This window comes from Pleurotus ostreatus (genome assembly GCF_014466165.1).
Source record: "Pleurotus ostreatus strain PC9 chromosome Unknown scaffold_7, whole genome shotgun sequence".
Lineage (NCBI taxonomy): Eukaryota > Fungi > Basidiomycota > Agaricomycetes > Agaricales > Pleurotaceae > Pleurotus > Pleurotus ostreatus.
The window spans coordinates 2779263-2796619 of record NW_023503162.1 but is presented as its reverse complement, the minus strand read 5'-3'; the positions used below and the strand labels follow the sequence as shown (position 1 = coordinate 2796619).

Here is a 17357-nt window from a genome sequence, read left to right as displayed (position 1 = left end):
CCCAAGAAGAATATCCCTATCACCGACTCGCAGCCCGTAAACATCGAGCCGTCTCTTCCTCAGACGGCCCGGAAGGAACCCGCTAACGGTGGGGCAGAGGCCGGGGTGTCTCTTATTGAGGCCACCGAGTCCGATCCCTCTCTTTAGGCTGTTTCCAAGTCACCTTATATTGTTTCCCTTTTCTACCTTGTATCATCCACGACATGTACTGCTTTTGCATCAATTCTACGTTGTATCTATTGCCTTGAGCAGTCGTGCTCAACGTGCGTTGAATATTTCGTCATTGAGTCCTTTCCCAAGTCAATGGATGGCACGAACGCACGCGTATCGTATAGATCATTGGCTGTCCACGTATACTAGAAGCTCACTGAGACAACAAATATGTATGGATGACCCCTGGCGCCGGGCACGTGGTCAATCACGTGGTCAGTACTGTACTTCAGTCCGAGACTTCGTCTCACAGTCAACCCACATCGCCTGGCAAACTTCGACGCAACCGTATTTGCGCTGGGTTCTGGTAACCTTCGCAGCTGGTTGGACTCTGGCAGTCCACTGGCGTTGGAATCGCTGTACTGTTCTCTGATATCCCTCGCCATCAAGTGGACTCTGGCAGTCCTCTGGTCCTCGCTTCCGGTATCCTCCCAAGTCCACTCGATGTTCGGCAGGCAATGTCAGGCTGCATTCTTCCAATCCACGGAGCCCGCATTTGACCTTCGGCACATCCTGCTGACATGCGCGAAGGATGGCACATGGCTCAAGGTGCGTGCTCGGCAACCCGAAATGATCCATTGTTCACTGAGTTTTTCTGCTAGATGTCTGCGCGCGTCCTGTAGCAGAATAGAAGATTCAAACAAGTGTTTTACTGTCTGTACAACAAATTGTCTCTACTTCCTTCCGGCGCTCGTTCATTCACTCAACACGGGAAACAGGCAGTCCCACTGTTTCGTCAAGCTCCGCGTTCTTGTACCCCTCGGACCGCCGCTGTTAGCCAAAGCATATAGCTTGGTCAGGCTTTTCATTGCGCACGGTCTCTTATCCACCACTAGGCGGCATGAAGGACAACTGGATGGCACGTTCCTTGAACTTTGCTTCTTAAACCAACTAACGAGACAGCTACCGCAAGCCAAATGTCCGCATCCGACTCTGTATGTATTGCATCAGTGAAACGGTCTATGATTGTAGCGCGGACGGTACTTACAAGTGTGGATTTCGGACAGGCTTGCGACAAATCGGACATTCCAGTTCCGACTTCAAATCCCTTAAAATCTCTTTGATCTTCGCAGCATCCTGCTGAGTCGTCGTGTCCCCACTTTCCTGTCGGTTGTCGGGTTTCTTGACGTGCTTTCCCTTTGAGAACTACAGTATGAGCGTGTCATAAACCTTCTTATTCAGCTATCGGGCTCACTTTTTTTGGCCTAGCTTGCGCAGCGGGAGCGCGAACGATCTGTGATATGCATGAAGTGAAGCTGACCTGTGCTCAGTGACAAAGGCGTACCCTCTGGAGCCTTTCTGCCTCTTTGTTTGGGACTCCCGTGCGATGTCGAAACCGATAGGGAGAACAGCGACGGTCGTCCTTTTCCGATGGTTGCTTATTGCGCGAGCGCAAGTTGTACGAGTGTGGGATCAAGAGGGCCATATTGGAGGATGCCATGGTCAAGAGGCGGATCTGTACATGGCTCGTTCCCCTATTTATATGGCCTTTGAGGTATTAAGCGCCGTTCTTCCTTTATATCATAACGAAAGAGAGGCGCGTCTTCTTCATTCCTTCCTCATTCCTTATCCTCCGAACGTTGAATTCTTCCGAAGATGGTCGTTGTTGTAATATGGTGAGTATCACCCGCATTTGGTGGTCGTTTCCTGATTCCCAAGGTCTCAGTTTCAGGCATCCCTCGATGACTATCACGGTCTCGCTGTTCCTGGAGGAAGCTCTACAACTCAGTCCCCAAGTCGATGTCGCTCAATTGTATTATCGGCAATGTTAGCCGCATTCTTACCACTGGTTTCCTCAAACTGATCGCGACTAGATGTCCCCGTAAACAGAGGTGATCTTCTCAATCGCTCCGCCACCTCCCGACGTCACCCGACTGAACTCGTCAACCTTTGGTTGACTGGCGGCTTTCTAGGAGCAGTAGGAGCAGTAGTTGTCTTCCTCTCCCGACGTCACCCAACTGAATTTATCAACCCTTGGTTGGCTGGGGGACTTCTAGGAGCAGTAGCAGCAGTAGGAGCAGTGGTTTCCTGTCTCTTCCTCTCGTTCAAGTAGCAGATGTTGCTCTATATGTTCCATCCATTCCATCCACTTGTTGCTCACTTGCGTCCATCCCAGAAACCACGTGTTCGTGATAATATTTTCAAGGTCGCGGCTAAATCCACTCTTTGTGCTGCTCTCCATTAAAGATCTTAATTGGCACGGATGTTGGAGACCATGGTCAAACATTCACTAATGCACCCTCTAGCTTTCCATCCGTACCAGCGACCTCTTGCATCATCGACTGGCAGGCCCGATGCGCAAGAAGAGGAAGTGGTCACAAATTTCTCCTTAGTAGGGACACTGTCTCCTGCCCGAACTCGTATCCGTCGTCGGCCTCGCAAAGCTGATATTTCAAACGAGACCGACTCGGAGGAGGAGGGCTCTGGACATCAACTTTGCGACAGTTGGACAACGATCAGCACATGGAGCCTCCTGCTTTTGTCAAACTCCAACCTCCATCACCGCGAAGCCTCCGGCCCTTCAGCTCGACAGTATGGCGCAAGGAGCCTCTGCTGGGCAAGCGCAAAAGAGCGTGAGTACCGTAGATTGATTGTTTGACCGTTGTTCACTGTTGGCGTCAGCTCGTAAACGGTGGCGACGGGGAGGTCCTTCGGCTCAAAGAGCAAGTCGCAAGGCTCGAGACTATCAGGGATACGGTAAGCCCTTCCGTCGATGTATCCGTCCTTCACGTCTCATTAGAAGGTGCAGATGAGCTCGAGACTCTCGGAAAGGGTGATGTGCCGGATCTGTCTTGGACCGATGAAGTTGCCTGTTGTGTGAGTATAAATACTTCTCTCATCGCTGTGCCCCCCATGAACGTTCCTATAGATTGCCCTGTGGCCATACATATTGCTCTTTGTGCCTCAATATCGCATTCCGAAGCAGGATGCGTACGGAATTGGAAACAAGCCGCTACGAGTTTCTCCTCCCCGATGTTCCATCTGTCCCTAGCACTATTGAGGAGGCTCAAGCACTAAGGGACCTTCTAGAGGAGAACCTGTATGAAGACGACCTTGTTCCCCTACTTTTCCAACACCCTTGTCCGACTTGCCGAGCACGTTCAGCATCCTCCAGAGGATTACTTCGCGAAGGATTTAGTGGAATGGTTCAATGGAGAAGTCGAGCCCTGTAACTCTGCCGCTCAAATGTGTGTGGAGGAATTAGATCCACTATTGTTCGATGGTCTGTTCTTGGACTTGTAGTTTGTAAGTATCAGATATCTCCTTAGGAGGCATTCTAGGAGCATTTTATGTCGAATTAATTGGAATCTTCGTATGTCAAGCTCGCCACACCCGACACCTTTGTAAATGTACAAACAGCCGCACGAAACGCTGCACGAGCCCTTGCACGAACCACTGGATGTCTGCCTGTACGAACCAATGTACGAACCACAAACGCTGCACGAGCCCTTGCACGAACCACTGGATGTCTGCATGTACGAACCAATGTACGAACCACTGGCGGTCTGTACGCACACGCGGAGGGTACAACTGTACATCGGAGTACGAACCCTTGCACAAGCCACTGGATATCCGTCTGTACGAACCATTGTACGAACCACCGGATGTGCGTACGCACATGCCAAAGGTTGCACGAACCATTGTATGAACCATTGCACGAACCGCTGGATGTCTGTAGGCACGCCGCGAGGACGACCTATTCTACGTATTGGTGTATGAACCATTGTACACTCGATCGCGTTCAAGGCGCGTTGAACCAAGGAGCACAAGGAGGCACGAGACCGAGAAAGACACGTGGTTCGTCACACTGGTTGATGAGGAAATGGGCGCTTGAAGCCGCCACTCATCCCGACTTCACCTCAACCATTGCCTCGGTCGCAGCGACATCGGGATGGGTTCTGGCAACCCTCGCAGCTAGCTGGACCCTGGAGGTCCTCTGGCGACGCAATAGTTGCGCTGGGTTCAGGTAACCCTCGCAGCCGGCTGGACTCGGGGGTGTCGTTGTCCCTTCTCGCCTTGCCTCGACGCTATTCATCCGACATTGCCTCCCCAGTAGCGGCGACACCGGAGTAGTCTTTAGTTACCCTATCAGTTAGCCAGACGCCTCGGGCGTTGGAACCGTGGGTTCTAGTAACCCTTGCCACATGCTCTTATCGTCTCGACGCCGTTCATATCGAAATGACCTCCACTACGTTGCACATATGTGTCGTTTCGCCACGGAGACTTTGAAGCCTCGACGAACGAGCCCTCGCTGACACCTGGTCTCTGTTACTCGTCGGGTGCCCGCTCTCCTAGGATCTCGTTCGGCAAAACCCACCGGACCTCACTTCGACAGAGAATCCAGTCATTTTTATTCTTTGCGTAGCTGCGCGGGCGTGTTCGGCAGTCCATACCGAACTTTACTGCTAGAGTCGCATTCGTCTGCCTCATGTTTGCTCACGTGGCCCGAATTGCTCATGTATAAAGCGCGTCCCTCTTTGTCCTTTGTTTCTGTTCCCTCAACTTCTCGAATGGCTTCCTTCGTTAGAAACTCGATTTGGTGAGTTTCTTCCTCTTCTCCCATGCCCCGGGCTGTTCTAAACGTAACTAGGGCCAGAGTGTGCCCTGGCGATCTTGTATACGACATAGAATTTGAGTCTTTGTTGCTCACTCATATCGCATTTTCGGGGAAACTGCTTTCCGCAAGCTCGTCCGTCACCATTCATTTCGTAGCAGATTCTGGCGAGAAACGTATTTGGGATGTTGGCACCCTCTTAGCTCACGAGGTATTTCGTCATGCTCCTCGGCCTAATCTACGTGCTGACGATCCACAGAGAGAGCACATCGAAGTGTACTTCCCTTTCTTTAGCAATAAGGTATATTCCGTTCATGTTCAAGGACCTTCGTAAGTGTTCCCTCACTGCCATACACGACGTGTCTTTGATCTTTCAAAACAGTGACATTTGTCTCGCTGGTGTAAACCTCAGTAAGTGTGCGGTCCTACATACGTTCAAGCTGCGTTTTCTGACACCCATCCACTTCCTAGATGTCACGTCGAGTGACATTATCAGACACTGTGAACGATGCGGGGGTTCGTGTGACCCCCATCCAGTACCCACTTCGAGCATCGTCGTGCCTGCCTCTCGTCGTGTCGTCAGATGTCTGTGGTTCTCTGTGGCCTGTCGAGAACCGCGTATAGTCGACGTTGAGACACAGCGACCGACATCCGAAACGCACAACGTTGATTGTCTGGCAACGGAGGATTGGGTTCGGCCTCAGGTATGACCATATTGCGTAAAATGAACATCGGCTAAGAGGCAATGTCAGAAATGGTACGGCGTTGTCCACGATGCAACAGAGAATCGTATAGTTGTCGCGGTCGATGCAGTGGCTTCGAAGGCGTGTGCTCACAAGACCATGTATACATGTATCTTTCGCCGACCACATGAGCGCAACGGGGCTCTCAACACGGCCGTGATGCAGTATCTTCCTCCTTCCGAAGCATGGTACGACAATATGCTTGTGGTGGCTCAAAAAGAGGAAGGCGGATTACTGGACATGAACCATGACATGCAGGTCGAATTTTTGCTGGCTTTCACGAGGTAAGTGACTGGCACAGCTATGAAGAACGAATTTTTGGTTTGACGATGTTGCAGGGCGATGTCAAAGATAACAATAAACAGCTCATTTCCTGTCGAAGCACCAGTGACTCCTTGCGTCCACGTACGCATTCCTTCTGTGACAAGCGCAACTGACCACAAGGGCGATTCTCGCTTGCCCATTGAGCTCTGGGAAAAGGTGTTGGCCGAGGCGCCGATGGCAACTTGGATGGCTGCTATCAAAGGGAAGGGTTTATTGCGGCGTGCTGTCCATCAACTGCTGCACCGTCAGGTGGTTTCCGGGCTTTCGAAGTTCTGGCCTACGGAGGCCCTGCCACGTCTCTTCCAAGCCTTGTCGGACGCCAAAGGGTTGATATTCGGAGACGTGCCCTTCAACATTCTTTTCGGGCAAGCGCTAACAGTCGATCGTCTGGATATCGCCGTACCCTTGGCTTCCTTCCGCGAGGTACACGCGCTCATCTTGCTATTCGGTTACGATCTCGAGACGCGAATTGAGGGGGGAGACGGTTGCGAGAAAGGATGGGTCTTCAAACATCAAAACGTACGGATAGTGTCTTTTGCCTGCTCGCAACGCTAAACCTTCGGCTAGGACGCGGTTTATATACAACTGTACGAGAGCTGGGGTCGCAGCTCTCTGAATGTGCCGCTTCACTCGCGACGTACTTCGTCTATGACTTTCTTAACCAACTCTTCCATTTATAGCTTCTACACGCCCTGGTCGGAAGCAGGCATCATAGGAGCAGGCAGACAATCATTCTCGATTCCACGGACCACCTCCTTGCGCAGAAGTCTCGATGGCGACATCTTAGGAGAATGCTGCGGCGTTTATTGTTCCAGGAAACCTCGATCGACGGCATCCGGTATCGGCGTCGATGTGGTGACTTGGGGAGGGTTAGATTTGAAACAGGATCCATGTCGTTGTGAAAAAAATATGTTCGCCCGGCCGATGGCGTGGATTCTGTCCTTACTGGGTGAATGTCGCAACGTCGACTGCGGTTTCTACAACTCCATTGTCGATCCTTCTCCACCAATGAGCCTCCCCACCGGTACTCTGGAGCAGCTCCTCGTGAAGGCCGAACATCTTTTGTCGCATATCCCCTTGATGCGACTGGTGGCTTATGCAGAGCCGGGCCTTCACTTTGACAGAAAGGACCCAAATTTGAGGGCCAGTTGCATATACGTGAATCCGATTGGAACATCGTGGCGCGCTAACTACGTTGGGCGGATCCTACCCGCAGCAATGGGTTCTAAACATAGCGCCCGGGGGGATGATATGACCGTAAGTGGTCATGAACAAAAGTCACGCTCAGGCTGATCGTCGTCTACGAATAGCGGCTCCCCGTGCGAAAGGGGAAAAAAATCAAGGACATGCTCGTCCTGGGACCTCCAGGCGACGAAGCTCCATTCTTGAATACCATGTATTCACACCAGATTCAAACTCTCGAGGGCCTGGTACAATCGCTTTGCCGGAGCTCAGGTCTCATCCCCGTGCGTGGCCCTGTCCGAGATAAACTCCGTCCTGATACGTTGCAGAGTCAGACTGGCCGATATCCCTTCCCTGGGACCAATACAGACCTATTGCACGTCAGGATGCCTAGCAAATATGAGGTACGACGCAGGTGTATTCCAAAACGCCGTCCTCACAGTCTACGGGATTCAGGAACTACCTTTCTTTGCACCGCCTGCTTCACCTTCAAACTGTGAGTATCATGCCTCTGTACCTTGACTTGAGTTACGAAGCGAGCGAATGCAGCGGCGACAGTATACACCGGATACGAACGGTCGTTGTTGCCCGACTTCAAAAGCGAAGACTTTGATGATGGCGAGAGAATGCTGGTTCAACTGCCAATATACGACGCGAAGAGACGGCTCGTACGACCCTGGGAGCAGTACGATGCGTTGAGGCCTGGGACTATCGTGCTGGTGACCGCAGAGTTGCAAGCACATGTAAACGGCCCGTGCGTGGTAAGTCTTGGATGGCGTACATCACTTGGTCTCCACTAAACGGTGTCGCAGACTTGGCTATTCGCTATGAACTACCTGCAAATTTTGGTGCCAGCAGATATGCTAAGAGAGCAATACGTTCAAGACTTTCCTTCGCGGGAGAAGCCAAGCGGCGGAGTGTGATAAGAGGTCTTGCTTACAGGCTTTTGTACCTACATGTCGGATCTGTAATTCACCAGGGTGTTCTGACTGCCATCTAGGCAGTGCCCCTATCTCTACTGTTGCCACATCTCTTGCATGGATAGACAGACCGCCCCTACCTCTTCTCTTGCTGCAACTCTTTCTACTTGAACGCCTCCCAGCACTTCCTTCGACGTTCGGGGTTTACCAGCGCACTCATCTGACCATGGATATATGTAGGAGGGAAGGATTACGCGCCATGCAAGTTTAAGTGGGTGATCAGCGAGTGAGCCCTTGCACGAACCATTGCATGAACCATTGCACGAACCGCTGGATGTCTGTAGGCACGCCGCGAGGACGACCTATTCTACGTATTGGTGTATGAACCATTGTACACTCGATCGCGTTCAAGGCGCGTTGAACCAAGGAGCACAAGGAGGCACGAGACCGAGAAAGACACGTGGTTCATCACACGGTTGATGAGGAAATGGGCGCTTGAAGCCGCCACTCATCCCGACTTCACCTCAACCATTGCCTCGGTCGCAGCGACATCGGGATGGGTTCTGGCAACCCTCGCAGCTAGCTGGACCCTGGAGGTCCTCTGGCGACGCAATAGTTGCGCTGGGTTCAGGTAACCCTCGCAGCCGGCTGGACTCGGGGGTGTCGTTGTCCCTTCTCGCCTTGCCTCGACGCTATTCATCCGACATTGCCTTGATTCCCCAGTAGCGGCGACACCGTTCATGTTCAAGGACCTTCGTCAGTGTTCCCTCACTGCCATACACGACATGTCTTTGATCTTTCAAAACAGTGACATTTGTCTTGCTGGTGTAAACCTCAGTAAGTGTGCGGTCCTATTGACGTTCTGACTGCATTTCCTGACAACTGTCGATTCCCCAGATGTTGGGACCAGCGAGTCGACCAGATACTGTGTAAGGTGTGGGGGCGACCCCCCTCCAGTACCCTCTTCGAGCATTGTGACCAAGGAGGTTTCCTCAACGCTCCCACAAGAGGCGACTGCGGCGCGGCAGAGAGCTGGGAAGAAGACAGCTATCACCGGCGCGGCACGCGTTCCATCCTTGAGAAACCTCAAATCCGCGAAGGCCGGATCGGGGTCCACGCCTTGAGATGGCCAATCGACTTCCCTTTGTTTTACTAGTGTAGCGGCCTAAACGTTTTGTTCCGTACTCTCCCTCCCTTGTAACACGACATGTCCATTTATATTGCTTGACGACGCGCCGCGACGTGCGACAATTTATCGCCCGGATGTGTTTACCTCTCGAATCGGCGGGACTTCTATGTTCTCATTACTACGGTGCTCATCTCCCCAGTGGCTCGCCTGCCCCAGTTTGCAATGCTTTGACACCCATTTTCTCAGCCACGTGCACGAGGTGCCCTTTGTGCCAATCTCCGTGGCTCGAACTTGCTCTCCCTTCTGCAATCCTTTCTGTGTCATTCCCCATGGTTTCGTGCCGCCGATCCCGCCCCAAGCCAGCGCATTCACGTTGCAGCTCAACCTCAAAAGTGAGGCCCAACTTACGAAGATCCATCCGCTCTTTGCCTGCGAAATCGTCTGGTAAATCGTCCGGTAAAGGAGAGGTCGATGTCGATGGAGGTCATGATGTCTCTATGTCAAGTGGCGATGAAGACCAGGAGGTTGGAAGTGACATGGCAGTCGACGACTGGGACTCCGGTATTATGTGTCTTTCTCAGCCATACTTTCGTGTGCCTAACCTAGAATTTGAACCTCTTCAAAGGATCCCTTGTTCCGCCATCGCGATTTGCTCCTCTTCTTCCCCATCCTGCTTTGGCCCCGTTCAATTCTCACGCTCTTCATGGCGACCTCATTCGCAATCCCGCCATGAATGACAGACACACCTTTGTATCCGCCAATGAAGCCGGCTCAGACGTTACTGCGATAGGCACTCCGCTGGCTCTTCGGGATAACCAGCACGTTCATCATACCTTCCCTGAGATGTCACCCACCTGCCTTTTAGCGGCAGTATCAACGACACCAGTAGCTGAAGGCATGACCCCAAGAGACGACTTGGTATTGAGCCCAAATCTGTTATCGCGAGGTAATTTTTGTCAATACCTTCTTTTGGAGAAAACTTCATCATGATCACGTTTACAGATGAAGGGGTACCACCGTCGTCGTATCTCAAAAGCAGCACGCCGGATGCCTCTGACAAGTTTGTGCTGGAATCTCAACACATCGGACACGCGCGGAATACTTCCAACGGTAGAGTTACTAAAGATCCAACGCCAACGAGGGTGACAGTAGTTGTTGGTTCAGCCTCCCGGAAGCCGTACAGCATTGAGGGAAACGATACGGCCATGGTAAGGGATGAGTGGAAGGAGGAAACTAGCGGCAGGAGCTCAGAGGAGGACGACCCAACGCCCGGCGACTGTCTAGTAACTTACCAGACGGGGTGGGACGGCGAGAGTAATGAGGGCGATCACGACTCTGCCTCAGTCAACGATCCCATCAATCAGGAGTGGCGCAGTGACAGTGGCAGCGACGGTGCTGTTGACGACAGCAGGAAATCGTGGGGCAGCGAGAGTGTGGAGGGTGATCACAACCCTTCCTCGGTCAACGATCCCATCAATCAGGAGTGGCGCAGTGACAGTGGCAGTGAGGGCGAGGAAGAGGTGAAGGTGGAACAGGAGATGGATCAGGACGACCCATTGTCTACCATCGCTGCCGTAGTCGCCGAGGATGGGTGGAACGAGGAGAGCGACGAAGGGAGCTCCGAGGAGGAGGATCGCATGCTTGGCGACGGTGCTGCTGACGACAGCAGGAAATCGTGGGGCAGCGAGAGTGTGGAGGGCGATGACAAGCCACCTTCCAACCATGACCCCGTCCACAGGGAGTGGCGTGATGACAGTGGCAGTGAGGGCGAGGAAGAGGTGAAGGTGGAACAGGAGATGGATCAGGACGACCCAATGTCCAGCACTGCCAGTGTTGCGGCGGGGGATCAGTGGAACGAGGAGAGCGACGAAGGGAGCTCCGAGGAGGAGGATCGCATGCTTGGCGACGATGCTGCTGACGACAGCAAGAAATCGTGGGGCAGCGAGAGTGTGGAGGGCGATCACAACCCTTCCTCGGCCAACGATCCCATCAATCAGGAGTGGCGTGGTGACAGTGGCAGTGAGGGCGAGGAAGAGGTGAAGGTGGAACAAGTGATGGATCAGGACGACCCAATGTCTACCATCGCTGCTGTAGTTGTAGTCGCCGAGGATGGGTGGAACGAGGAGGATCGCGAGAGGATCGCGCGGCAGGGCGATCCCGTGCTCGGAGACGGTGGTGTTGCGGAGGTGGAGGAGGGAGAGCAAGTGGGACAGGACGATCCAATGTCCACCATTGCTGCTATCATCGCCGAGGAGGATCACGACGCCGTTACGACGGTGGAAGAAGCGGAGCAGGGAACCCATGAGGAGCAAGACCCCCCAATGTCCAGCATCGCCAGTGGCAGTGAGGGCGAGGAAGCGGTGAAGGTGGAGAAGGAGATGGATCAGGACGACCCAATGTCCAGCACTGCCAGTGTTGCGGCGGGGGATCGGTGGAACGAGGAGAAGAACGACGAAGGGAGCTCCGAGGAGGAGGATCGCATGCTCAGCGACGGTGCTGCTGACGACAGCAAGAAATCGTGGGGCAGCGAGAGTGTGGAGGGCGATGACAAGCCACCTTCCAACCATGACCCCGTCCACGGGGAGTGGCGTGATGATAGTCATGGGGAGGATGACAAGGGCGACGTAGGCGAGCTAGTGTCCCCATATTATGATCACCCCGCGCGGGTCAACAACAGCGAAATAGAATGGCAAGCCCAGTCGCAGGCTATGCCTACCATCGACATGCTTATGGGGTACGGACAGGACAATGGGCTGGAATCATTTGCTGACGACGAACGGGACACTGTCAGTGAAGTTGGCTCCCTCGGATTCGGTGTGACTAAACCGCTCGCGATCCAGGCTCACTCCTCCATCAGTTCCTCCGTCCGCCGCCGTTCTCAGCTATACACTAACCCCCAGGAGCAAAATGACGACATGAATAACCCTCCTGCTCCTAACTTCGACAGGTCACCTAGTCGTCCAATCCTCGTTGAACAAAGTCACGCAAGGGTTCTTCTTTGGAGAAATGATGTACCCCCACGCATTGAAACATCTTCTGTCCTCGGGAGAGACAGGAGTGTCGGTACCATCGGGAATGATGGAGGTGGAGCAATTGGACACCGTTACAACAACCCTGAGCCTACGCCGTCTGCACTAAATCGAGCTTCTACGCCCCTCTTCCTCAACAGTCCTTCCGAATGTCACAGCTATCAAATATCTACAATATCTACAACCCGTCGCAACACTTCCCGAATTCCATCACCTTGGGACCATCGTAGCCCAGAGCCTTCTGCACATGGACCAGCCGGCTTTCAGAACGCCCGTAGTCCGTCACCTTGGGACCATCGTAGCCCAAAGCCTTCTGCACATGGACCAGCCGGCTTTCAGAACGCCCGTAGTCCGTCACCTTGGGACCATCGTAGCCCAGAGCCTTCTGCACATGGACCAGCCGGCTTTCAGAACGCCCGTAGTCCGTCACCTTGGGACCATCGTAGCCCAAAGCCTTCTGCACATGGACCAGCCGGCTTTCAGAACGCCCGAAGTCCGTCACCTTGGGACCATCGTAGCCCAGAGCCTTCTGCACATGGACCAGCTGGCTTTCAGAACGCCCGTAGTCCGTCACCTTGGGACCATCGTAGCCCAAAGCCTTCTGCACATGGACCAGCCGGCTTTCAGAACGCCCGTAGTCCGTCACCTTGGGACCATCGTAGCCCAGAGCCTTCTGCACATGGACCAGCCGGCTTTCAGAACGCCCGAAGTCCGTCACCTTGGGATCATCGTAGTCACCCCGAACCGTCCCTAGCACCTTGGGGGACGTCCAGAGCTCAGAGTCGTGAACACACTTCTCACAGCGATCAGTCGCCTTTCGACAATGGATTTGATCGGGGCTTCTGGGGACACCATCCTACCCCAGGCTCCTTCTCTGAGGATAATGCCCACGCGACTTCCATGCATGGCGACACTGAGAGTGACGGTGGCAATGAAAAGGTATTAATAAGTCTCCAGATTAATATTGGACCAACTTCTCATTTTGTTGACAGCCTTATCCTAACAACGGGAAACATCCCAAGCGTGACAAGAGTCAACGTCCCTATCCCGGCGAAGAGGAACGTCAGAAGCATGGCAAGCATCACCGTCGACGTCGGAAACACTGTGTCCACTGTGCTCCTCCCAATACCGACGACGGAATGTCTGACTCAGACGAAGCTTCCGGACCTCCTCAGCGCACTTACAATGTCCGACATCTTGACCCAAAAGGTCTTGTATTGAAGGTTGTTGTCTTAATCTCACTACATTGCTGTCGTAGCTCATACAATCGTTAGTCCGAAATCAGAATCCACTGCGATCGTACCTTAATGGAGCGTAGTCTGAAAATAGCCACTGAGGACATGATTCGCAGCTTCACGCTCAAGCCGTATGGCCCGATTCGTCCCACAGTCGCCAATTTCGCAATGGACGCTCGCCCTCAGAAGGGCATAACTACTGCTTGGAACAAACGCCTCATCGAGGTGTTCGTGCAAGACTTCATGGAACAACCCCAGTACACTTGTAAGGACCCTGCAAAGATCGAACACCATTTCAAGCAGCATCTGTACCAACTCAAGCAACGCGCGGCAAAGCTTCCGACGCCCGAAGCTGCCAAAGCCAAGAGTCGCGAAAACAGGCGGCGCGCAGTTAGTGCTCTGATATTCCTTCGCTGTGAAAGACTGACCCTTTGCTTTCAGCTACGAGAGCGTCGCGTCAAGGCGTGTAGGAACTACTCTCGACAAGATCCCACCCTGCATCGTTTTCTCGATTTGTTGGGTAGGCTACCCTATTATGCCATGAGTGGAGATGAGACGGACGCCGATGCTAGCACATCAATCGGGATTGGGAAGACTATCGATGGGTATTCAATAACCAATCTACCTTGGCGCTCTTCAGACCCAGAAGTAACCCATTGGTTCCGGACATTCGATCTACTTCACCTCTCTACACGATACATGATGACCGGCAACCCGACACCCGGCGAATGGCCACGAGTAAGACTGCCGTCATCACGTATCGAAAAACACAAGGCAGAGCCACCTCTTGGGCTTCCAGAGAACTTCTACGGCTCAGCTTTTCTTCAAAGCCTCCATCCAATGGAAAGACAGCGCCTGAAGGTCCAAACATCCATGGACCTCTCTTTTTCTAGAGAAATTGAAACGTGAGTATTTGTACTTGAGTGCACAAACAGATGCTCACCCGCCCGCTCCTTAGTCTCGCGGCTCGATATGCACATATTCGTACGAGACATGATCGACCCCTTGATGTTTGATCACACCAGTATACTAAGACCCGCACTAATCTACGTATCATATATACGACACCGGCTGGAACCGTGATTGCCTCTGCACAAGTGTCCCTCGTCTCGCATCCGACCCAGACTCTATCTGTAACATTCGTACCCTAAGCCCTTTTGTAATAGCACATTTTCATACCAACATCATGACCTCTCTTTGTCTATTCGCTCAATCACTAGATGGCCTTGAGTCTGGAAACTCAACAGGTCACGCGATCACGAGGGTCTGGAGATTCTCAGAGGATTCAGTAGGCGCCGCTCTTTTGTTCTGCTCGCTTTCATGCGCTTGGTCCATCCTATCATTTCACTCATGCAGGTACGTGCACCACGACTACGACATTTAAACGTTCAAATTCACCTTCAGTCAGCGCCACTTTACCCGCAATGTCACACCACGATTTTCCCTACTCTTCCCATAGATTTCGTTTCGCGTCTAACGCAGAGTACGCAATTTCTCCGCCTGCTCTCAGACGAGGTGCCTGGCTCAAGCGTCCTGTGGTTGCATTCACGTTGGGCATCTTGACAGCCTTACTCGGGAAGCAGTCCGTTGTCCATGCCTCAACTATCATCGATGCATACCTTACACCACATATTTCCTCTGGCCAAATGCCCATAGACGCCACATTCGCTGTCCTTACTTCTATCACTGACCGCCTACTCGCGAATGCTACACCCGCCTCCGTCCCTCCTCGCAACCTTGCTCTATTTGGTGGCGGCGCTCGAGTTAACTCTCTTCTCACTTCTGCTACCTACAATCCTCACGCACATGGTTCAGTAGGCCCACTACGGAGAGGCCTTCGCTGGGTTCGAGACACGATGCTCGGTGTCGAATTTTCTCGACTGCACATGAGTCGTCCCAGGGATGCTCTCAGCGAGAATATGGAACTTGGAAGGTGTTGGGAATTCGAGGGTCCCACGGGTCACATAGCCATTGAATTGCCAGAGGTCGTCACCATAACCGACGCCAGTGTGGCTTACATCCCTGCTCCCCTCCTCTCGCAGGTTGCTGTAGGCCGTGCGCCGCGCAGAGTAACCATGTGGGGCCTGGCCGACAACACGACTGCTCAGCATTTTACCGAGTCCCACGCGCCGTCCCTTTTTACAGCGAATCACCGGAACCCTCCTGGTATGCACTACACCGATAGGTTCGTCAAGCTTGGAGGGTTCGTTTTCGACATCGATTCGTCGCATCACCAGTTCTTTGCCATGGATCCTGATTCTGCCACGATACAAACATCTCTGGTCATTTTTGAAGTGAATAATAATCACGGTTCAAGCACAACATGTCTATATTATTTAGGGGTGTACGGTATAGAAGTCTCCTAAACTCCTGTATAATGATCATGTGAATCTATGCCTCCCCCCAGCATGACCAGGCTGTCGTGTTCAATTCCCAGCGATATATGTATCCCATAACTTTGTACAACGACATTCTATCCAAATTCTACCTTAGTATGGAGATGAAGTGCATCAACCGCCCAATTTGGAGCGAATTGTGTGTTAATGTTTGTTACTTGTTGATCCATGATATCCGCTGACTCACAATTCATGCTGGTTTCCCACCCTCTCTTTTCATCCCTCTCCTTTGTTCCACTGTTCCTCAAGCTCCAGCTCATTGCCACTCTCTTGCCTGTATTCGAATATCGCGCTGGTATCTGGTATCCCTCGCTACTTGTTGGACTCTGGTAGTCCTTCGAGACCATCGTATCGTGCTGGATTCTGGTAATCCTTGCGTGTCGTTGGGTCTTACCATCGATCCTTGTTCGGAAACTATCGAAGGTATTTTTTTTCCTTCTTTTTTTGCTGTCCCTACTTTTTTGAATAGATAGTGACGTCCATTTTCTAGGCTACAGTTCGACAATCATGCTAAGCTTCGTAGTGACAAGGACCGAAGAGACTGGCCAAAGAGCATGGTAAGGTTACCTTACGTCTTTCGATGAGGTTCTCCCAACCCAACCTCCCTATTATGAAGCGCATTGGCCAAACTGGTGCTGGGCAGGATCCGACCTCTTGCCCGCAATCTGGACACGTTTGCAAGAAGACCTTGTCTGCCTCTTCCCAATACATGCTCTTCTTCAACTCCGTATAGGCGGTAAATGTTTTGGCGTCGCCGCCAATCCGGTCAAGAATGTAGAGCATATCCATCCCGGAGAGTACGTTGATGATTTTCTCGCGAAACTTTGCCACTAGACATTCTTCGCAGAAAATGTGCCCGCACGGCAACCTAAAACATCGTGGTCAGTGTTATGTAAATGCGACAATCAAGGCTACACACATGCAGGGTCCTTCCATGATTTCATCGCATATTCCGCATGTCAATGCTTTCTTCATCTCGCTGAGAAGCTGCTAAAGGTTAGTTGCATTGCACATGATGAATGTTATCGGCGTACTGCTTCATCTTCGTTCTTACAACTCTTCTTTAGACAAGCTGCCATCGATGGATGAGTTGATGTGGGCGTAGAAAGTATTGCTGGGGGGATGTGTCGAACGCTCTCTTTTTAAAGTTGGACGCGTGCACACCAGTGGCTCTGATTGTGACCGTTCGCTCGGACGTCGATCTCGTCTCTTTCAGCCTGCGCTTTCATGTACGTCTTTCCCTTGATCAATCCATTGTTGGATTAAATCTCTCCTTGCCCGTTCGCCCAAAGGGAGGACCCTCCACTCCTTTCCTTGGCACGGGCGGCGTCCGTAAATGGGCCCTTTCATTTCGAGCCGGCTTGCCCGCGGAGGTACCTGCGCTCTCTGCACGCGGGTCATGTACATCCTTTTGATCTCCCGTTTCCACGCCATGACTGCCAGCGCCAGCGCTCACCGCCGTTCAAACCACGCCCGAGATGCGTACGCCACGCCACATCGACGCGTTCCACACGTCCTGCCAACGTGAACCGACTCGACATTGGACCGGGCAAGCTGGTTCCGCCGTAGTCTGGTTGCTTTTCCCCCGATCTCGTTTGCCAGTGGACGTGGCGTGCCGTGATGGATGTGTCGGT

The 17357-nt window shown here is 52.6% G+C and overlaps 5 protein-coding genes across 5 annotated transcripts; 4 read left to right on the top strand and 1 right to left on the bottom strand.

The window, feature by feature from the left end:
* Positions 1-1194: 1194 nt before the first annotated feature.
* On the bottom strand, positions 1195-1651 carry PC9H_010212 (uncharacterized protein; the record flags this gene model as incomplete). Its single annotated transcript, XM_036779706.1, has 3 exons — positions 1195-1347; positions 1406-1444; positions 1496-1651. 3 exons carry the CDS (start codon positions 1649-1651, stop codon positions 1195-1197), a joined length of 348 nt encoding a protein of 115 aa, XP_036629095.1.
* A 1093-nt stretch (positions 1652-2744) lies between these two features.
* PC9H_010211 (uncharacterized protein) lies at positions 2745-3383 on the top strand (the record flags this gene model as incomplete). The annotated part of the gene is made up of 4 exons (XM_036779705.1): positions 2745-2783; positions 2833-3027; positions 3080-3141; positions 3203-3383. 4 exons carry the CDS (start codon positions 2745-2747, stop codon positions 3381-3383), a joined length of 477 nt encoding a protein of 158 aa, XP_036629094.1.
* Positions 3384-4721: 1338 nt separating this feature from the next.
* Positions 4722-7937, top strand: PC9H_010210 (uncharacterized protein; the record flags this gene model as incomplete). The annotated part of the gene is made up of 13 exons (XM_036779704.1): positions 4722-4750; positions 4802-4976; positions 5025-5095; positions 5148-5176; positions 5237-5469; positions 5518-5792; positions 5847-6351; positions 6400-7089; positions 7143-7298; positions 7344-7418; positions 7471-7510; positions 7564-7775; positions 7827-7937. The coding sequence occupies 13 exons, from the start codon at positions 4722-4724 to the stop codon at positions 7935-7937; spliced, it is 2601 nt and encodes an 866-aa protein (XP_036629093.1).
* A 782-nt stretch (positions 7938-8719) lies between these two features.
* On the top strand, positions 8720-9058 carry PC9H_010209 (uncharacterized protein; the record flags this gene model as incomplete). Its single annotated transcript, XM_036779703.1, has 2 exons — positions 8720-8771; positions 8832-9058. 2 exons carry the CDS (start codon positions 8720-8722, stop codon positions 9056-9058), a joined length of 279 nt encoding a protein of 92 aa, XP_036629092.1.
* A 502-nt stretch (positions 9059-9560) lies between these two features.
* Positions 9561-15693, top strand: PC9H_010208 (uncharacterized protein; the record flags this gene model as incomplete). Its single annotated transcript, XM_036779702.1, has 7 exons — positions 9561-9624; positions 9689-10009; positions 10066-13031; positions 13085-13315; positions 13367-13717; positions 13769-14232; positions 14787-15693. 7 exons carry the CDS (start codon positions 9561-9563, stop codon positions 15691-15693), a joined length of 5304 nt encoding a protein of 1767 aa, XP_036629091.1.
* Positions 15694-17357: the final 1664 nt, after the last annotated feature.